Source organism: Equus quagga, chromosome 4, assembly GCF_021613505.1.
Source record: "Equus quagga isolate Etosha38 chromosome 4, UCLA_HA_Equagga_1.0, whole genome shotgun sequence".
Classification (NCBI taxonomy): Eukaryota; Metazoa; Chordata; class Mammalia; order Perissodactyla; family Equidae; genus Equus; species Equus quagga.
This window is the reverse complement of record NC_060270.1, coordinates 21,596,672-21,618,945: the sequence shown is the minus strand read 5'-3', so window position 1 is coordinate 21,618,945 and position 22,274 is coordinate 21,596,672. Positions and strand designations below refer to the sequence as shown.

Genomic DNA, 22,274 nt, shown 5'->3' with positions numbered 1-22,274 from the left:
TTGCCTGAAGATCCAAAGCTGGCTTCTTGTGGGTATTGGGTTTATCAGAACCACCTTGGGGTCTTTATTATCCTTCATAATATGCTGAATATAGGCCCTGTATGATCTGCTGCCATCAGACCCAGCAGATAAATTACTCCTTTTTCTATACCATGTCCACCATTTGAAGGGCATCACTTTTTGCATTAGACAAGGTTCTTCAAGGCCACTGCCTCATCCAGGATGTGGGCCCTATTGAAGGCATGTTTCTGACATCATCATGTAGATGCCCTTCACCTGCCACCCCAGGCTCTCTCTCCTCATGACTTGAGGGCTGACATGCTACAGAAGACTGAAAAACTGACCAGCAAAAGCTTAATCAAACCAACCCATCAGCTCCTCTGGTTCAGTCATCCCCACTCACAGAAGACGAACCTCTTCTCCAGGGGCCAGGACTTTATTTCTACCAACAACAGGTATTTTAATTTTGGGAAGATCTACAAAGGTGTTGTCTCAGTGCAACAAAACAGGCAGTGCTTCCCCTCTTACTGGGATTTCTCCTCTCTTTTTCTCCTTTCTTTCTCTTTTTAGGTTTGTTTCTTAGACTTGTATTATTTAACCATCCTGGCTATTTGGTAACTGGCACGTCACTGCCATGTCTGGCCCAAGTTACCATAATTTAGTTGACTAATTAATTGGTTGGTTGGTTGATGGAGTGGACTTTTCTGAACAGGATGCTCGGTTCAGCAATACAAGAACCACAGAATCTCTGAGTTGGGTGTGCTGATTCTTAAACTGCACCTGGATATTAGAAGACCCTTTATACAATATCTATACCTGGGCCCCACTTCCACAGATTCTGATTTAATTTGGTCTTGGGTCTCAGAGACCCTCAAGGTGATTCTCATGGGTAAACAGGGTTCAGAATCTCTGGATGGATCTAAAAGTTGCCCAGCCAACCCTTGATCTGATACTTAAATTCCTTTCATTGGAAAATCTAGAATGATGACTCTTCCTGGAACCAAGATTCTAGGTAGTATTCTCTTCCAGACAACCTTCCTGGGTATACAAACTCTGCACTGCTACTATACAGGGAAGCAGCGGGTAATGGTTGATAGTAGACTAGAACCTCCCCTCAAAAAGCCAGCGGTGCTTAGCTGTGGCCCTTCCTGATGTCAGGGGAATGAGTATCTTCCTAGGTCAATGGTTCTCAACCAGGGGAAATTTGTCCCCCAGGTGACGTTTGACAGTGACTGGAGACATTTTTGGTTGTTACAACTTGGAGGAGTGCTACTGGCATCTAGCAAGTAGAGGTCAGAGATGCTGCTAAATATCCTACAATGCACAGGACAGGCCGCACCCACCCAACAAAGAATTGCAAAATGTCAATAATACCAAGGTTGAGAAACCCTGTCCTAGATCCTTGCTCTCCAGTTCCCCTTCCTCCCCCAGGAAATAGCATCTTTAATGAGTTGGTCCTAAACCTTTTCCTTCTTTCTGAAGCACGATTTCAATAATGTTTTTCAAATGAACATTTTACATCCTTTTTAAGTAGACCCAGAATGTGATAATCCTGCTTTGCTTTTAAGAAATATAGGCTGCTGCCTGACTGCGTATGTCAGACAGGCAGGATAATCCCAGCACCGCCTTTGCCACTTGCTGCTTCTTTCCCGCATGGCCACCTCTCTGAAATACAGAATGAGCTGTGCGCATGAGCTAATGGGGGCCCTGCCCCGCCTGCCTTGACCAGGCACTGCAGCCAGTGGAGTCAGCCCTTGGGATGCAGGTCATTCCATGAGATGTTCTGAGGCCGCTAGGTTTATCAGCTACCAGCTTGGTGGGGTCAGGCCTGCTGCCAAGTTGATTAATAAGTGCTGGGCTGACACTTCCAGTAGGGCCTGGAGCTGCTGATTTTTCTCCCCACTTTCTTCGATCATTTCATTATTAAATTAAAGGTTGTTGTGATTTAAACTGAACCGTCAGGCAACCTGGGGACAAACGCGGGGTTTGGTGAAGAAATTGAACCTGGTGCTACATTTACCAAATCCAATCTCAGCTGGGTGCTTTTTCATTCTCTTAAAGAAATAATTCAAAATTCCAAGGGCTGGAAGTAGAAGTAGAAGCTTCCCCTGCAGTGTTGGGAGCCCACACAGAGAGGCTGGCATGCCAGGAAAGGGAGCTGATTATAAATAGCATGAAAAGCAGCATCAGTCAAAACTCACTGATATGCCGGAGCAAAATGTTAAAAGAAACAAACAGCTTCTGAAATAAGAAGCAATGATCTTTTTTTAATTTTTGTACCTTAAAGTGATAAAGAACGAAGACAATATATATACATACAGGTTAAAAACACACACGCACACCACAGATACACACAGAACCCAGCTGAGCCTCTTTAAGGCAATGATGGATAATTATTAAATTTAAAATAACAAAATCACAAGTAGAGCCTTCTAGAGGGAGCAGCTGCCCTTTTGCTGTGTAATCGATGGTATTTATTTAAAAAGTCTTTGATTTCCCCTTGTGAAATAATTTTCCTGTATGTGCATTTTTTTTTTCCAGCTTAGATGGAAACCATTTGAGATTCCAAAAGCATCTCAGAAGAAAGTGGACTTCGTGAGTGTAAGTCAATACTATCCACACCTTCCCACTGCTCTCCTCTCTTCCGCGGTGAGTGATCCAGCCATTTGCAGGCTGAATGCCAAGCAGAAGCAGCCTTCGAGGCAGGCAGCAGAGACAGCTCCACCTGCCTCTGTTTTCGGGGGCTAGCTAAGGGATGTCTTACTTACCAGCACCATATGGCCCCTGACACCAAAGGGCACCCGTAAGCTGTTTACAACGTCTCCACAGGCCAAAGGAAATTGAGCACTTACCTACCTCAGGTTCCTTTGTATTTGGTTAGAATAGGGGTTCTTAACCTTTTTGTTCCATAGTCTCCTTTGATAGTCTGGTGAAGCCTGTGTTTTTAAAGGAATAAAATAAATGATACAAAATTACAAAGAAGCCAATTATATTGAAATGCAATGATAAAAATATTAAAATAACTAATTTAGTATGGTTTATGGTAATAGACATGCTTTCTTATTAATGCAGTAAATCACAAGATCTACGAAAAGATCTAATAACTATGGTTATTAGAAGTATGAGCATAAACGATATTTTGGGATATCTATAACAAACGGAATGTAATATAAAATATCCATGTTTCTATCAGTGAAAAGGTTACAGGCATTTCTAATGTCGCTGTGGTTTGTTGCTCACATTCACATTAATTGAAGGAAATGATATATTTCAGTCAGAGATTAGTGAAATAAATGCATAATTTTTTTTCCCATCCAAGTTCACAAACTGCCCGAAATGGATCCCTGGGCTAGAATCGCACCATCTAAGGGTGGCACTCGAGTTAGTACAATGCTAAGTGGAAGCTCTGCTTGGTAGTTATAGGTGCTGGCAGTATTGGAACACCTGTGCTCAGAGCAAAGCCTGTGCAGAGGAGGAGAAGGGGAGCTATAAGGAGGTGGGGCTCAAAGAAGCCAGTGGAGGGTTCTGCAGATCAACCTCAGCTCATGACTTACTCAGGGAGAGTCCAGGTACCCAGCCTTAGTCCAGATTGTTCGCATCATGTTGAATTCCTTATCCAGATTAAGTGCTCCAAGCTCTGTGCAGACTCATCTAAATAGGCCCCAAACTTGCAAATTGTGTTGAAATACAAAAAGAAGTCTCCCACCCTGTGTGAATTATGGCTGTCTGGAGGAGCAGAGCTCCCTCCTTTCGGTCTCTCCATCTGCAGGTTTGGGACCGAGGGCTGTTTTCAGGGGGCCCATGTCTTCAGGTTTCTGGGACTGTGGATTATCAGCAGAGAGGATTATGGTTGGTCAGAATGCTTTCCTCTGCACTATTCAATTATTAGAGATTATCAGAGATTATCAGAGGTTAGGACTGACCCTATTCATAAGCAGAGGGCTGCCCACATAGTGGGGTGTATGTGAGGAGTATTCACTGGTCTCTAATGCTGCAACCTTCCTCTCCAAGTCTCCTAGGTGCCTGATTTTACCTCGAAAGGAAATTCTCCTTCAGGTTGATCTTAAACACCAAACAGATAAAACGCCAAGTAACGAATTGATGTTCTGTGAGGACATCTGATGGTCCTAAAATCTAGGGCCATGGCTAGCAACTAGGGTGAGCCACCACCTACCAAACATGAGTCAGTAAATTCCAGGATCACCAGAGGCAGCCTGGATCCCAAATGTCCCACTGGCCCCAAAGGCAAGACCCTAGTGGAACCTTGCCTCATGCTCTCAGGGACCAGGAGGAGGGCTGGCGTCTCGGACACCACTCACATTCACCCTTCCCTCTCCTGTGGGTCTCTCCCAGGGCCTGCATACCTTGTGTGGTGCTGGGGACATCAGGTCTAACAATGGGCTTGCCATCCACATTTTCCTCTGCAACGTCTCCATGGAGGATAGGTAAGTGGCTCAGTGCTGGTCAGGACATCCCCATTCCCCAAGAGCTGTTGGCCAGAGGGCGAAGGCTGGGTTGTTGTTGTGGTTGTGGTTGTTGTTGTTGTTATTTTTTCCACAAAGCAATGTTGATATACATTTATTAATAATAATAAGTGAGCATTTCTATCTTGACTGACTCCTGTGACATAAACAAGAATGTCACATAGCAATGCAAATAGAAAAGGGACAATGGGGACAGGAAAGCAGGAGTGGTCCAAGTGGCATTTTGACTTTATCCAGGTTTGGGTCAGAATATCCTTAATTTCTAAGGCTCCCCAGGGCTGTTTTTGAGTCCAAAGTCACACTGCATGAGCAGCCTTTAAGGCCACCTGTTGGTGACAGGTCAAACTGACAGACTTTGGCTTCAGCTAATAACTTTGTGTAAGCTTAAAGTTCCTAAATAGAGGAGCTTATTAGGTTTTTTTTTTTTTTTTTTTGAGGAAGATTAGCCCTGAGCTAACTACTGCCAACCCTCCTCTTTTTGCTGAGGAAGACTGGCCCTGAGCCAACATCCTTGCCCATCTTCCTCTACTTTATATGTGGGACGCCTACCACAGTATGTCTTTTGCCAAGCAGTGCCATATCTGCACCTGGGATCCGAACTGGCGAACACCAGGCCGCTGAGAAGTGGAATATGTGCACTTAACTGCTGCACCACCGGGCTGGCCCCTAGATTTTTTTAAAATCAGGAAACTATATGTAAATGGCATTGTTGCCTTTTCTTTGAGAAGCAGAACAGCATGGTGGTTTTGCACACCACCTCTGGAACCAGACCATTGTGTCCAAAGCCCAATCCACTCTTCCTGGCTGAGTGATCTTGGGCAAGTCATTTAACTTCTCTGAGCCATGAATCAGGGCCAAGATCACACCCCTAGCAAGGCACTGGAGATATCCCTTTGAGTACACCCTCACAGCAAGCACTTCCTCTCTCTCTACCTGAGCCACACTAGGCTTCATTCAGTTCCTTCAACCTGCCACATGTCCTCCTGCCTCAGAGTATTTGCACGTGCCTTTCCTTCTGCCTGGAATGTTCTCTCACCTCCCCAAACCCTTGCCTAGATGATTCCTTCTGATCTCAGGTTAAATGTACCTTCTTCAGGGAAGCCTTTAGACTAGATCAGCTCCATCATTCTTTCATTCCTCTGAACTTGACTTTCACAGTGCCATTATGGTTTGCGATGATATAGTGCTGTAATTGTTTGACTGCTATCTGACTTCCTACTAGACTCTAAGGTCCTTGAGGGAAGAAATTGGGTCATTTTGGTCACCGTGTTATACCCAGCACTAAGCCTGGCACGTAGTGGATACTGAAAAATAAATTGTGAAGGAAACTAATTTGTCTGGACAGTGTTAAAATAGAAAATCACAGGAATTATTCTATATGTTTCAGATGTTTTTGCAATTCAGATGGGGACTTCTTGATTGGTAAGTTTTGAAGATTTCAGACCCCTTCACTGTTTACTGATCCCTAGTCACAAGCTGCTTTTTAATTTTATATGTATTATTTTCCTTCATCTTTCTATTTGTCTTGTTTCGTGCAATATACAGACTGAGGTCTAAAGGCAGCTGGTGTTCTGGAAAGGATTCTCAGTGCACCTAAAGCCCCTACTCTGTCCTGGGCCCTCTGTCTCTGCCCATTTCTGCTCGGCCTTTCTGATAAGGGAGATCTGGGCAGCTGAAAAGAAACGAAGAGTAATACCAACATGTGATTAACCTAAGACAACTCAATTTGCCTTCAGACTCACCCAAGAAAAGACCATCTGTCATTGATATCTGCAATTTAAATACAAATTTTCATGAGACTATCTAAAATGGAATGTCTATTAGAGATTTCTCGTCTGCCTATTCTTTTGGATGGTTTTAGTACCAATATTTTGGAGTGACCATTTTGTTGCAGACATTAGACGTGCAAATGCCAGCCTCCTACTGGAACTATCAGAAATAGGTGATTTTCCGTGCTATTTCTGTGGCCCTTTTGGGTTAATTTACAGAATTGTGCATATACAAGCTCCTGACCTGGTAACCAAGAAAATGGCAGAGTCAGTTTTTTCCTTCACATTCTTCTAGTCAAATAGCTAACCTAAGTTGTCAGGATATATGTTGTCCCACCTGAGACTCAATAAAGCTCTTTTCATTTGGAATGGAAAAGTAAATGCAGCCCTTAAGCCTTTTACTCTTCATGAAGTGGTTCTTTCATGAAAAGAGTTGCTCACGGCTGCCCTGTCTTTTTTGTTAGTTCCTCAAAAAGGGAAACTTCTCATTTACACTGAGTTTGGCAAGATGCTTGTGCAGCCCAACGAGATCTGCGTCATTCAGGTTGGTGTTGTGTTCCCTTCTCCCTGCTTCTCCCTAATTTGGGAGCAATCAGATGTTGCAGCTGCTACTAACTCCAAAATTTTCCAACTTTAAAATTCCTCTGTCATGTCTGGGCAATGGGGAGGGAGTTTGAATTACATAGAGGGGTGAGCAGGCTTGGGTGCCTGCTTTGTTTTAAAATAGCACACAATCACCAAGGAAAGAGCATTGTCAATTTGCTTTCCTAAATATTTAAGGACACTCTGGATAAGACACTGGATGGGGGTGGAGGGCAGTGAAGATGGATTTCTTAAAAATTTGGCTAAATCAGGGTACTGTTATGTCTGAATCCAGTGAGAGAATAGACTAGAATTGGTGTGCATCACAGATGTGAGTAGGAGTTAAATTATTCTTTCTAACTCATCTTTGAGTTGGTCACCTCTCAAACATAGTTCAACAGATTACGGCTTTACTCATGCATGTAGGGCCGGCTGTGGCTCTGGGTCAGCTTCTTTATTTGGGATTTGGGAGGGCACACCAATGTCTGCTTCCTGTTCCAGAGAGGAATGCGGTTCAGCATAGATGTCTTCGAGGAGACCAGGGGCTACATCCTGGAGGTCTACGGCGTCCACTTTGAGTTGCCTGACCTGGGACCAATTGGTAAATCTTCACTACAAGCCCCTAAGCCTGGCTTGAGATATAGAAGACAGATAATTGCATGAAAGTTAAACATCCTTCTCCCCTCATTATCTCACTCAAACTTCAACTTTTCTCTCTAGACAACTTCTTCTCTAGATCAAGTATAGTTGAGAATTTCAGAAACCTATTGAAGCTCTCTGAGCAATTCCAGGCATTTTTTTCAGACATCTAAGTTCAGGGGCTTCATCAGTATGGCTGTCCGACTGATGAAATGAAATCTTCATTAATTAGCTCATCAGTGCATCAATACTTCAGCTCATCTCAGCACCCTTGTTGTGCTGAGGGTAATGACAGAAACCTCATCAGGGGTAACACAAACTGCTTCCATGAAGTACAGGCATAACAGAAAATGACCGAAGGCAACCCGTTATAAATTTCTCTCTAGAATAGTATATAGGCCATTGGAGAACAAGACAGTATCTAATAGATTTGTGGTTGTTACAGTGTATGCCCTAAAGGATGTAAAAACTTGGGTCACTGTGGGCCAAGTCACCAGAAATAGCTTCACAGAAGAGATATTTAACTAATTCTTGAAGAAAAGTTGAAGAAAAAGAAAGAGGAAAGAGGCAGCTAATGGAGAAGCATACAAGTGGGAATAAGCTTTGTGAATGGGAGAGATATCATTTTCTTAAGTCAATAGGTTGTATATAGACAATAAAGTGGGGAAAACCACAAAAATGGCAGGGGATCTATTCCTATGGAAAGGGGAAACAGACTGAGAGACATGTAGTCTATGAACTTCACACGCCTACTGAGCACATGCTGCAAAACTACACATTTAACAGTCAGAAAAGGTACATCATTCAGGGCCATGAGAGAGCCAGAAACCACAGCCTCCATGATGCAGATTAAAACTTTCAAAAGTGAACCAAGGTCCCCCCACCCCCGATTCTTCTGGCAAGCTGGAGCAGGAGGTGCAGGAGAGAAATGAAGGTGGTAGGAGGGGTTGTTCTCAAAACATCTCTTGGAGTGAAAGGAGTGGTTAGAAAAATCGGCCCTTGGTTTTGTCTTTGGCATGTTTGCTAAAAGTGGTGGCCACACCTCCCAGTTCTTCCCTTCCTTGTCAACAGCTTTTTTAGAGCAAAACAGGGACAGGCCAGCATGTGCCTTCTGGTCACTCCCCTGGGGGGATCCAAATAGTCAGAGGAAGGTGGGAGGCAGGAGAGAAGCAGCTGGAGCCATGGTGGGCCGTCTGTCATCCGCTCACCACCCGCTCTTCCCACTTGGGTCTGGCTTCCTGCTGCTCTGCAGTCAGCATAGCCTCCAGGTTCCGTGGAACACGTACCCTCTGGAAAATATATATAATTTACTAACCAGCTGGGGGCTTATATTTTTTAACCCTAGGAGCTGGAAATAAAAAACTCCCCAGGTCTCTCCTCTCAGAGTTAAATTATGTTTTTGCACTTACGCTTCTCATTTTTGGTCTTTTGATTTATTTTCTTTCTCTGGAGGAACACTTGCTCCTAAGTAGAGGTAAGCTGGCAAGACCTGAATAGTTTTTCCCTGAGTGGCAGACAGATTTGTCAGGCTGGAAAGCTGTTTTACAGACATGGATTGATTCTGAGTTCTGTCTGAGGAGTAGAAGCGAGTCTGGGCAACAGTATGGACCCCTCCTTTCTCAAGGACTGTAGATCAAGGACTGTAGATGAATTCTAGAGTCATCAGTGTTTTCCTGGAAAAAAAGGTCTAGTATTCTACCATATCTTCCCTTTTCCTCTTTTATAGTCTCTTCTTCTCTTCTCCTCCCCTCCCCTGTAGTGATGAGATAATGCATGTAAAGTGGCTTTATAAACCATATTCACTTTACAACTTTAGGAGGTGATGCTTGCAATGATAATGATGATTTTCATGACTTTTTTCTGACCAAATTCCTTGGGTCTTCCTGGAAAGATACAAGACTGGGAATTCAATGGGTCTTTGAACAATGAAAGCAAATTGTGGGGTGGCTCTTGATGTGGAAGAAAGCCCTTTCTCTTAGTGCAGCCATGGGCATCTTTCCTGTGTGATTTCAGAAGTGTCTAAAAGACATTTGGGTCACTGTGTTCTAGGAGCCAATGGCTTGGCCAATCCTCGTGATTTCTTGATACCTGTTGCCTGGTATGAAGATCGCCAAGTACCAGGTGGCTACACCGTGATTAACAAATACCAGGGAAAGCTATTTGCTGCTAAACAGGTAAAGTAAGAGGGTCGGTAGGCAAAGGAGGGAGTGAATAGTTATTGAGTACCTACTGACCTCCAAGGCCAATGTTAAGTACTTTACCCATATTATATTTCTTTTATCTTTACCGTATCACTAAGGTACCACAAATAAGGCAAATAGTGCCTTATTTGCCTTATTTGTAGTCATGAAAATGGGCCAAGTAGTGACAAATAATTTACCAAATGTCACAGTAAATGGCAGAACCAGCATTTGAACCCATATTTGTCTGACCCCAAAGGTCATGCTCTTTCTACTCACCAAGCACTGAAAATCCTGGCAATATGTAGGTCTCTATAAATGGCGTGGAAAACATAATATACAGGCAGGGTAATATATTCTGAAAAGGGAAACAAGTTAATGAGCAGATCATCCAAGATTTATATTCACCAATGGCTACCATATTTCAAATACAAGCAATGATTGATACAAAACAAGTAGAACTCAGTTAATTAGTTTGATTTGGTTTATACCACCATCCTGGCAAACTCAGAAGATAAGCAAAGGCATATACATTATATTATTACTCAATATACTGAATATGTAATATGTTAGCACAAAGTAATAATATAACAAAAATTATCCAAAGATTTCTACTGTTTACCATTATTTGTCTGCTTTATGTTTGCTCACTTGACTTATTGCTTATATTTTGCCAACCCATGTTATATTCCTTGGACAGCACTTAGAAAGTATGCTAAAAAGCAGAGGCCAACTAGTTTGGCACTTAAAATTAACCCATGAGGGTTAATTGTCACCCTCATTGACACATTGTCAACCTCACACTCACTGGGCCAAGATTCTCAAAATGTGGTTCAGGACTGTTTACATCAGAAATTCATAGGGAGGGTTAGATGCTACTTCCACCTGGCAAAAATGATAACCTCTCATGGGGCCGGCTCAGTGGTGTAGTAGTTAAGTTCAGTCTGCTCTGCTTTGGCAGCGCAGGTTTGCAGGTTTGGATCCCAGGTGTGGACCTACACCACTCATCAAGCCATGCTGTGCTGGTGTCCCACATGAAAAATAGAGGAAGATTGGCACAGATGTTAGTTCAGGGCCACTCTTCCCTGAGCAAAAAGAGGAAGATTGGCAACAGGTGTTACCAAAAAAAAAAAAAAACAATGATAACCTCTGGGGTTGGGGTGTGGAAATCTGCATCAAAATCTACATTTTAAGCATGTTCCCCATATTAGTTTTTGACATACAGTTGATAGAGAACCACTATTCTAAAGGCAGCCATGGGTTTCCACTTTCCAAGTGGACCCTGTGCTGGTTATTCTCTGTGTGAGTTCCCACTGATCCATTCTCCCTTCTCTACCAGGAGCTGTGCCCTGGGAGATTGACCTATATGGACCATATCACCCAGCCTCCCTAGCCAGCTGGCTTTTGGTGGGGTTCAACCAGAGGGAGGTCCTCACAGAAAATCGGAGGGCAGGAGGAAAGACAAGTCAGGATTTTTCTTCTCCTGCTTCTTCCCTGTTTGGGAATGCATCCCTCCGTGATCTCTGACCCTGCTAGGTAGCCCCAGTGGTGTGTTGGAGCGAGTTCATACTGGCTTGCAAGGGCTGATATACACATCTCTTCCCAGGTTTGTGTTCGGTGACATCACATAGGTACCTCAAAAATGATCATAGTAAGAGTATTTATACTCCAGAAATCAACAAATGCTGTAAATCAGAGCTTTTTATTTTTTTTTCCAGAGTTAGTTGTTAAATATTTACCAGCACACCATGGGGCAGCCCCCTTCTTCATGGTTCTAGCTCTTGCTGGAGTCTTACAACAACATTTCCTTCCCATATCTCACAGGTCTAAGAATGGCAATGTCTTCCCTTTGTTGCTAGGCTCAGATACCTCACCATCTCGAGTCAGTTCACTTAAACCTAATCACACCTCTGTGAGTGGTCCCTTCAGTAAAGTCTCTAGAACATTCTGAATTGAATTCTGTTTCCAGAACAGACCCATAACTGCAGTGAGGACTACCTTCCTATAACAGAACACTGTTCCTCTCCTACCCCAGGGCAGGCCCAAGAAGCATCACCTTAGGATTGCTCTGAAATCTCCAGCCCTTGGGGCTGGAACTCTTGGAGACCTTCTTGCCCTCCTGCACTCACCGTCCCAGGCACTAGGTCTACCAGAAGCTCCTCTAGGCAGCAATTACCTGGAAAGCAGTCAGAGCAAGTGCCTGCCCTCTGCACCAGGAAACCCAGACGGTGGCCCAGATTGAGAACTGCTGCATCCACAGATTCTCAGAATTGTGTTAAAAAGGCACTCCTTGGAGAATGTGTTGTGCTTCTGCTGCACGTGTGATCAGAGGCAGCTGCAGTTTATAAACTGGAAAAATAGGGTTAGTGGCTTTGCAAGGGACAGTTTGAGGATGTATGAAGCAACTACAAAATGATTCAGGGTTATACTTCTCCCAAAGGATGGTCTTATTAAATTATGAGGACAAGATCAAATCAAAAAAGAGGCAGTAATTCCAAGTACAAACTGTGGAATCACAGCTACAAAAGCCTTAGGTGCTAAGATCACCATTTCCTGCTATTGTTGTGATCAGGATGTCTCCCCGTTCAATGTTGTGGCCTGGCACGGGAACTATACACCCTACAAGTACAACTTGGAGAACTTCATGGTCATCAACTCAGTGGCTTTTGACCACGCGGTAAGTCTGGACCATGGAGGGGCCCTGGGGATAGGGGAACCCTTGGGTGGGAGGGATCTACAGTAGACCCCTGACATTCACAGATTTAACATTTCCAGTGTCACCCTTGGAAGCTCTAGATACAGTCATTTGTCGTTGAGCTGATAGGAATTTGAATCACCTGCAGCAAGACTTTGGCGAAGGAGTAAACAACATAGCTAGTACAAGAGCCGAGCCAGACGCTCAACACAATTTAGTAACTCTCCTAAATGGTTAAGAACTTAGTTTCTTCATGGAAAATGTATCCCAAAAAGAAAAACAACAGCTAATGTTAGAGATGGGTGATGAGAAAGGAACGTTTCTGGATTTGGAAATTTCTCTGACCTGCTCACCCATACCAAGAGTCTGCTTGCTCCGGCTGCGTAGTCCAGTGCCGCCACTCTCGGCTGTTTTAGCAGTTGTGGAGCAGACGGCCCTTTTCTAAAGTTCCTCCTGATGTTCAGGGCTTGAGTTTAAAGCAAAGAAATTCCAGAATATGAACTTGGTCATATTTTTCACTCAATTCAGAAGCCACAAATAGGTCCCTGTCTACAGTGCAGGCCTCCAAAGCCCCATATTGGTGATAAAGTGCTAGTTCTGAGACCCTGGGGGAAACTTCACTTTGCAGCCTAGTTCATAATAGATGAACTTAACCTACAAGCAGGAGGGGTAATTGGAGCAGAAGCCGAAGAACCAGAGAGAGAAAGATTACTCTGCGCCAGTTCAGCTTGTCTCTGGGGGGACAAAACTACCTTTCTGAAGAGCAGCAACTCTTAATAAAACCAAAAGGGAAAAGAAAACGAGGCACCAAGCCCCAAACAGTATGAAAAAGGATCCTGAGACACTGGTAGAATCAGTTTGATTTGAGCCTCACTACCTCTTCTTTAACAGTTTCAGATCATTTCTCATGACAGATGAGGAAGTGTTAACTCTCACAGCAACAAGGGTGGTTTTTGACTCATATTTACATAGGTTCCGTCTCCTCTGTACCGCTGCTATAGTTGTTTTTCCAAAATTCAGATCTTATCACTCTACCACTGCATTTGAAAACCTTTGCAGGTTCCCCGTGGTTTGGAATTAAGTCTGAGCTCTGAAGCGTGGTATCTGATGCTCTTCGCCATCTGGCCCTGGACTCATTTTCCAGTACCACCTCTTGCCCCTCTCCCTTTGCCAGTGCACCCCGGGCCTTAGCTTTCTTGCCTCTTAACAAAATCTCTGTGCATTTTGGTGTCTTTCCTTTTTTCTGTACTTAAAATGCCTTTTCCTTTCTTTCTTTCTTTCCTTCTTTCCTTACTCCCTCCCTCATGTCCTTTTTTTTCTTTCTCCTTCCATTCTTCAGGACCTACCTCAAATATCACCTCCTCTTTGAAGCCTTCTCTGATCCTCTCAGGTAGAGGTGGGCACTCTCCACACTCCCTTGGATCTCCATCTATAAAGCTAGATCGCCCATGGCATCGTGCTGTGATGAGTTTTCCGTGCCCCTGTTTTATTACCCCTTCACTTCCCCCCACACACGCTACCACCAGTCATGCTAAAAGATCAAGGAATAGATCTCACTCATCTTTGAGTTCTAGACGCATCCTGGCATCTGAAAGCAAGCATGACTATTGATTTCGATTAAATTGAATCTCAGTCTTTCCACTAAAGGATTCTGAAGTTCTTTTAAAATCATAATATTGTCCCTCAGCCTATTCCCTTCTACATTACCACCACCCAAACTAATGATGTAAGTGGTGTATTATAGACCTGAGAGTCATACAAGGGCAAGAAACCAATGAGCATACCATCTGGAGTCTCTGTGATTCCCCCAAAGAGAAGCACTTTCTACATCTGTGCCAAAACTTGGATATCATTTTATTTCTATTTCCACCTTCCTTTGAGCATCACTTCTTCCAAGAGCTTCCTGCAGCACATCGCAGCTCTGGTCACCCTGACCTGAGGTTGGGAGGCAGGTCCCACAGGTTCTCAGACCCACGGGGTAGTACTTACATGAAATGGGGACTCAGCAGGGTGAAAAAGCCACTCAGAATCCTCTTAGCTGGTGTTAATTCATTTCGCTTCAAGCACAGCAAGAGGGGAAAGTCAGATGTGTGATTACTGCACCTCGATTACAAGCCCAGACTTCTTAGCCTGGCCTGTGTTGTTTGATCAGAAATTAGAGTGTCACTTGAAAACCCCTTCATGTGTGGGTGACATGTGTGTCATTGTCCAGTTACCTCCTTTTCATCATGTGTTATCTCTCCTTGTGCTTTCACAGGACCCATCCATTTTCACAGTATTGACTGCCAAGTCTGTCCGCCCTGGAGTGGCCATCGCTGATTTTGTCATCTTCCCACCTCGATGGGGGGTTGCTGACAAGACCTTCAGGCCTCCTTATTACCATAGTAAGTCTCTCTTTTACCAAGCTGCATTTGGAAACCAAAGAAACAGCAAAGCAGTGAGCATTACCCATCCAGAATACCGCTGGAGGTATTTCTGGAAAATTCTGCCCAGGGTGGAGTTCAGGATCCTGCCACTTGAGACCTAGACTTTAAGTTGCTTAAATACCACATCTTCTGTGAGGATGGCAGTGATGTGTTGACTCTGAAAAGGAAATACTGTGTAATGCCTAATACCCAGTTCCTCTGGCCCTGGAGAGAGGCAGAAAGGCTGGTAAAGTGTGAAGCAAGAAGTTTCTTTACATTTCAGATGCTTCTTTTGGGAGGAGAAGAACGGTGGGATGTTGTTGGTGAGTTTGTTGTTTTGGGAAAGCTCATTACTTAAGTCTGGTTTAAGAGGCAGAAAATGTGCCTTCTCCAATTATTTTGGCAGGGTAAAGCAAACACACTAGGGGATGGATTCCATTCTGGAAGCAGTTTCCGCAGAGCATTTGTTGCCTAGAATAGAACTTACCAAATCTACTATTTTTACTTTATTAATAATATTATTACTAATAGGTAATAATTCTTGACCATTTTCTATGGCTTTAAGTTCTTGAAAAGTATTAACTCATTTGATCCTCATAACGGTTGTTAAGAGATAGGTGGTTTCATTGTCCCCTTTCTTCTTCAGAAGATGAAACTGAGACAAGAAGGATTAAGTAAGTTGTTGAAGGCTTCACAGCTAGTTAAGTGGCGGAGGCAGGATCCAACTCAAGGCAGTCTGTTGCCAGAGCAGACAGTCATGACCACTGACTGATGTACCTAGCGCAGTGTCCAGTACATGACATGCATCTAATAAATATTTATTTAATAAGTGAATGCATCACCAAAAATGAATACGGTACTTCAAGGCTGTGCTCAATGAGGTTGGTATTTTTAATTGTGCAGGAGCTGGCTGTAAATCCAAGCTAAAGGTCAGTGTGCAATTCCAATTCCTGGAGATTGCATTTTTGTACATGGAGTTCTGGAAAGACTCTGAGGTGCACTTCAGCTGGAACATTCTAAAAAACAAACCCCTTTCCTTAGGTAACCTCAGGGTCTTCTGTCTATCTGAGGCCCCTCTCTCTATGTACCAGCTACCAGGGCTCAACAGGACACAACAGTGTGTTGAAGGGGCAATTTAAGCATTTGCAGAGGACAGGGAAGCAAGGCCCTCAGGATGGAAGAAGGCCTCTTCATGGTCAAATTCCAGCATCGCCTTTTTCAGGTGACACCCTTATGGTGGAGAAAAGGACACAATCAATTACCACCACAAAGACAGCAGATACTTTGTGAATAGAGTCGTAACAAACTATGTCCTTTCTGAAGAGTGTCAAGCCCATCACAGGCCCTCGCTGTTCTCCTCCTGGAAGTTAGTCCCCTAGAGGGCCTGCTGTCATGAGAGAGACTCGCTCTTGTTTATAGCCTGTGCCTCATATGCTAGTCCTTGGTAATTCACTATTTCACATAGCTCTTGTATTGAGGTTGCCCTGTGTGCCTGAGGCAGTGGTTCTCAAATCTTAGTATGTGTCAGAATCACTTAGAGGGCTTTTTAAAACACAGATTCCTGGGCCCCCCTCAGACTTTCTGCTTCAGTAGGTCCAGGATGGGGCCTGAGAATTTACATTTGTAACAATTTTCACGTGATGCTGATGCTACTCTTCCAGGGGCCACACTTTCAGAACATTAGGGGATACCAAAATCACTTAGAATGCTTTTTTTAAAAAAAAATTTATTCCCAAGATCCACTCTCAGAGAGTATAACTAGTTGGTTTTGAGGTGGAACCTCAGAATCTGCATTTTGAACTAGCAAGTCAGGGGTTCTGTTGCAGGAGGTCTGCAGACCACATGTTGAGAAACGCTGGCCTGGGTTTGTCTCCCCACCCAGGGCCAGGAACAACAGAGCATCCTGACTTGGACAAGTCTGCTACTGGGACACAGCTCTCAACCCACTCATTGATTTTGGTTTGTAGTTCAGGCTGCCTGAAACAAATGGCCTTGTGATATGCCTCTTACAATTTTTTAAAAGACTCCCCAGTAAATTTGGCTCAGGATAGATAAGATCTCAGAAAAGTATGATTGCCCTAACTTAGTTGGAAAAACCACAGAACCCCAAGTTAGAAATTATTTCTACCAGAGATATTAAAAATATTGCCATAGCAATAATCAAAATCTTTCTACTTTGATGTGACTTTATAGGAGAAGTGGAGAATTATTTCTGTAGAAATATTGCCTCCAGTAATCTTAATGTACCTTAGTCAACTGGATTCAGCATTAATCAGAAAGGCAAGGTCTGCCCTCCCACTGTCCTTTGAAATATGGAAAATGATGTAGAAATGTCACACCAAACTCATTGCTACCTAAATTCATATTGAGATCAAAGCTGAATTCTGTCTTGCTGTCTTCTTAAAATTAAACCATGAAGGTGACCCTGAGGACACATACTAGATTGAGGAACGTGACAGTATGTTTCAGTCATGAGAACTGCTTTTAAAATATAGACACTTGATGCTTACAGTGATTTCTTTTCCTCCGTTTCTGTTTTATGAAGAAGCAAGTAGAGCTATGATCTGGGTCTTACCTTTTTTGTAGGAGCCTGCAACAGCATTTTGTTTTCTGGGCAGGATAGGGATGGCTACTTAGTTAATTGCAGAAGTATTTCGGCACTTGGTTATACTTTGTATGCAAGGAAGAGGGGAGGGGCATTTATCATGTCAAATGTTTGTCTTTGCAAGGGTTACCAATGCCATATCTCTCCTCTGTCCATGGTTTGCTCACTCAGCACTCTCATGGGACAGACTAGGAATGACTTTAGACAGGCTATTTCTTACTCATCTTTATCAGAGTATTTAGCACAATGTCCAATTAGATATGTTGGATGAATGGATAGGCAGATGGATGGGGTGGGGAATGGACAGGTGAATGGATGGATGGATAGATGGGTAGATGCACTGAAAGACAGTTAAATTTACTCAGGTGTTATATTTCTTTAATTCTTGCTCTAAATGTGTTGCTATTCTGATAAAGAGCTTTCTTGCAATAGAAACATAAGATTGAAAGAATGGGAACATGGTGATTCTTGTCAAATTTTGTTTATTCCAGAAACCACAACTAGGACCAATGTATTTAACTTATATGAAAGCAAATTTCTATTTAACATGAGAGAACTTTCTAACACCCAGAGCTCTTCAATAATATGATAGGTTTCTTTGTTGAGTAGAGAGCTTCCGTTCACAGGAGGCATGCAGGCAGAGCCCAGGAGCCAATATGTCAGGAATGATATAGAAATTTCGTCTATATTGAGTAGAAGTAGGGATCCCTTTCAATTTTAAGAGTTTAGGATTCTATAGAAAGAATGTCAATGGAAGAAGAAAGAAAAGAATGAATCTAAGAGAGGTTTTAGAAAAAGATATCGGATTCAGATATAGAAGATAATATTTGTTAGCATATATGGCATTTATGGACTGGTTTTTACAGATACTAAGATCCTTTCACACAAATTGTCATCTGATAATCGACTCCAAGTCCAGGGTTCTTTCCATTCCATTACCCTTCCATCCACACACACACACCCCACTTCAGTTTTCTAGATTGGGAACCAGAAATATGGTGATGCCATGTACAACTGTGGTACAATTTGGGAAGAGATTCAGATCTGGAAAAAAACAGTTTTGATATGGGGCTTGTAAGCCTAGATGATGGAGTATATGAGCTGTTTATTATGATTTGCATTTTAATTATTATTAAAATTCTTGTCTAGGCCCTGATTTTCTTTAGATCTAGCATAATTTCCTTCAGGCAGTGGAGTTTAAGACCTCTGATCATCCACGTGGCCATAGAGTAGAGCTTTGCCTACCAAGGATTCCACACTAATGAATGTTTCGTGGATGTTTTCCTATCTATCTGTGTTCTTTATTAATCCTATAAAATTTATCAGATTTTCCTGTCTTCTTGGCATTCTGTGGAAATAATGCTTGAGAGGTCTTGGTGTTTTCTAGGTCTTGCCCTGGATAATAAAAATAATACTGTTTCAATCTTCCCAGGGAACTGCATGAGTGAATTCATGGGACTCATCAAAGGTCGCTACGAGGCAAAGGAAGGTGGGTTCCTGCCAGGGGGAGGCAGCCTGCACAGCTCAATGACCCCCCATGGGCCTGATGCTGACTGCTTTGAGAAGGCCAGCAGAGCCAAGCTGGCACCGGAGAGGGTTGCTGATGGCACCTTGGTAAGCAAATTAAATGCCACGCTCTGGTGGCCTCTGGGCTCCTCAACCTTGTTGGGAGGAGTGGCTATTTTTTATTTCTCTGAAGTCACAGAAGAGGAGTCTGTGTGTGTATGTTCCCGTGTGTGTATGGACATACCACTGTGTGCACACTAGGCTCCTGATGTGGTAGAGTAGAAAGAGCTTTGGGTTTGGAGACAAATCTGAGTTCAAATCCCAGCTCTTTGTTCCTGTGTGACCTTGAGCAAGTCACTTAACTTCTCTGTGCTTCATTTTCTCCATCCGTAGAACAGGTATGGTATCCAACCCAGTAGTGGCTGTGATTTAACCTAACAGACTGTCCAGCACATGTAAGGGGATATTATTAATACCATGTGGGAGGGTCTTCCCTTATGTGTATGCAGCCCTGTATATACATGCTCCGTCTCAGAGTCACTTCCTGCTTTAGGAAATAATCCTCTGGGCCACAGTAGCAGGCGACGCAGGGTGTCACCTTCAGCCAGTTTCTCAAGCCAAGGAAAGTCAAGAAGCCTTTGCCTCACTATCGTCAGGGCTTGTGAGCAGCAGTTCTCAGCCCTTTTCTCATTTTCTTTTGCTCTCCTTTGGCATGGGATGAAACTGATGGGATTGAAAACCTGTTTGGTATTCCCCCTGTGTCAGGCTGTGAACGCTGAGGCTGAACACAATTGCAGTTGGCTGCAGTACTTAATTTTATTTTATCTTTGCATTCTTGGAGGTAGAGTTTATGGACCACAAGGAGTAATTTTATGCCAAATCATATGCAAATTTGCCTTACATTTTTAAACAAGTGCCTTCAAGGCTACCTGACTTTAAAATCAATAGCACAGACCTGCCTGCCTCCATGCCCAGCTTGCAAACTACCTAAGCGGGGAGCTTTATCTGTCTCTGGCCAATGCAATTTGCTTTCAGTCCTGACTCCAGGAGCAGAGGTGATGGAGCCGATCTACAGGGGGAGGGTGCAGAGTCTGCTTGACCTCGGCCCTGTTTCCCCTTGCAGGGGCTTCTGCAGAGTTTCTGTAGAACCCCTATGTCTCTATGAGATGTCATTTGATAATCTCAGTTAAGCTCTTGCCTCCAAAGCTTCCTGCAGGTGCACAGGCTACCCCAGAGTTGGCACTCAGCAACCTTGGGTGCCCAGCTTGGCTTTGGATGGTCAGAGTTACCAGGGAGCAGTGTTCTGCAGCACTGAGGCACAGGACAGGGCTGTTTCTATGAAAAGCAAGGCTTTGGGAAATGTCTAGGGCCTGCAGCACTAGCAAGAAAGAGCTCTCCTATGTAGGGGGTTAGAGGGATGGGAGCCCTGGGTAGCCAGGGAGCCCAGACCACCTGATGGCAGAGGGTCCAACACTTTACCTAGAGCTAACTTTGGGTCTTTCTTACTATTTCCCATTATGTAATTTGGACCCAGGCCCATCTGTACGCCTTATTCTTATTCCAGTTTGGAATTAATTAACTTTATACAATACTGTCTTCGAAATTCAACTGAGATGGGGATTTTGTTACTCCAGTCAGACAGCAAGTCTCCTAAGAAGCAGTCAGCAAAGAGACTACAACAACAACAATGGCCATAATAATGACCCTATGTCTGAAGAGCACTTTATAATGTGTACAGCACTTCCATATGATCTCATCCGGTCCTCACATCAATCCTGTTATGGGAAGGTAGGCAGGCGCAGGCATCTCCATTGTTTTAGGCAAAAGGAAGTTAATGTATACTAGACACCCAAATATTAACGTGGGTTCTCTGAGTTGAAAAGCACAAGAGAATTTTTATCTTCCTTTTGTCTACCTATATTTTTTAAATTCCCAACAGTGTGAGTACATAGAATTGTAAGGTTTTATTTGTTTCTTTTTTTTTTTTAAAGCCACTGTCAGTAGGAAAATCAGCAATCTGTGCAGCTGGAATGTCTAGGATGCACAGAGCACTTGCATATTCTTTCTGTTGTAGACAAAAACCTCCTGAGCACAGCGGTCACCCACCATTCAGATCCTCTGGGATAGGGCTTCTAAAAGTGCTACAGCCGTTTCCTGCCTCCTCCTCCTCCTCCTCCTCACTCCCTCTTTTCTTCTTTTTCCTTTTTCCAGCCCATCTCTTGATCACTCTTGAGAAAGAAAAGCTCAAATCTCAGCTCTGCCACTTTTTGCTACCATCACCTTAGACAAATCATTTCCCAGCTCTGAGCCTTAGTTTCCTCCTCTGCAAAATGGGGAGTACGACCTCTCTCACAAGGACATGGCCGCGGTAAGTGATGGTCCCTGAGAAGATGAATGTTCCTAGGACTCTCCCACCTCTGCCCTTGGATCTAGCAAATTGAGCTCCGTAGTGCTACAAGGACTATGTGAGGCTTGCATGCTCAATTGCATTTTATAGAATGAAACTTGAGGCTCAGAGAAGTTAAGGGTCTTGCACAAGGGATCAGCAGCTTATAAGTGGTAGGGCAGAACCGGAACCCAAGGCTTGAGCCTGCTCTTCTCACTGTGCTACCACTTGTGATTTATTGCTCAAAGATTCTGCCTACCTACATCTTCTCTCTTGACATCTAATCAAAGGTGTTTTATTATCCACCTCACTTCTTTCTTGTCCTCATCCTTATTTCCTACAGGCATTTATGTTTGAGTCATCTCTAAGTATGGCCGTCACCAAGTGGGGGCTCAAGACCTCTAACTGTTTGGACGAGAACTACTACAAGTGCTGGGAACCTCTCAAGAGCCACTTCACCCCCAATTCCAGGAATCCAGCAGGACCTATTTGAGACTGGAGCATTGCTACCTTAATTGAGAATGGGATTTGTGTGGATTCCTTTAGAATCTCACACTCTCTAGCAATATTAGGGGAGGGGATTGGCTAAAATGAGAACTTACCTTTTCACAGTCAGCTTAATTACTTAATAAAAACTTGCTGGTGTTCTGTGGAAGTGGCAGTTGGTCATAATCAGGTCTTGCTGAGGCAGACCTGTATCAGCCACGACTGGGGGTCCATGAGACCAGGATCCCTTCACATGTATTTAGTCTGAGTGCCTTTATTCTAGGAGCACAAGTTCAGGATGCCTATCACAGACCACAAGACCAAACCACAAGGAAGGAATGGTCAACATAAGGACCACGAGCTGAGGCTGAAGCCAAGGCTAGGGTCCCAGGAGTCAATCCAGGTATAGGGAAGCATGGGGTGGGGGCTGGGAGAGGGGGGCACAGTCAGCAGATCTCCAGACATCCAGTGTCATCCTAAAACAGATGGGCAGCCAGGCCAGTAAGTTGTCTAATCTTGGTAGTCATGTAACAGCAA

The 22,274-nt window shown here is 43.6% G+C and overlaps 1 protein-coding gene across 1 annotated transcript in view; it reads left to right on the top strand.

Annotated features, from left to right (window-relative positions):
* Window positions 1-21,906, top strand: part of HGD (homogentisate 1,2-dioxygenase) — a 43,969-nt gene extending 22,063 nt beyond the window's left edge. The window contains exons 5-14 of the mRNA XM_046657848.1: window positions 2,542-2,601; window positions 4,354-4,445; window positions 5,872-5,906; window positions 6,718-6,797; window positions 7,337-7,436; window positions 9,524-9,648; window positions 12,227-12,331; window positions 14,607-14,733; window positions 18,792-18,973; window positions 21,595-21,906. Coding sequence (XP_046513804.1) covers window positions 2,542-2,601; window positions 4,354-4,445; window positions 5,872-5,906; window positions 6,718-6,797; window positions 7,337-7,436; window positions 9,524-9,648; window positions 12,227-12,331; window positions 14,607-14,733; window positions 18,792-18,973; window positions 21,595-21,744 — 1,056 coding nt within the window. The 3' untranslated portion in view covers window positions 21,745-21,906. The remainder of the gene's footprint in view (window positions 1-2,541; window positions 2,602-4,353; window positions 4,446-5,871; window positions 5,907-6,717; window positions 6,798-7,336; window positions 7,437-9,523; window positions 9,649-12,226; window positions 12,332-14,606; window positions 14,734-18,791; window positions 18,974-21,594) is intronic.
* The last annotated feature ends 368 nt before the right edge of the window (window positions 21,907-22,274 follow it).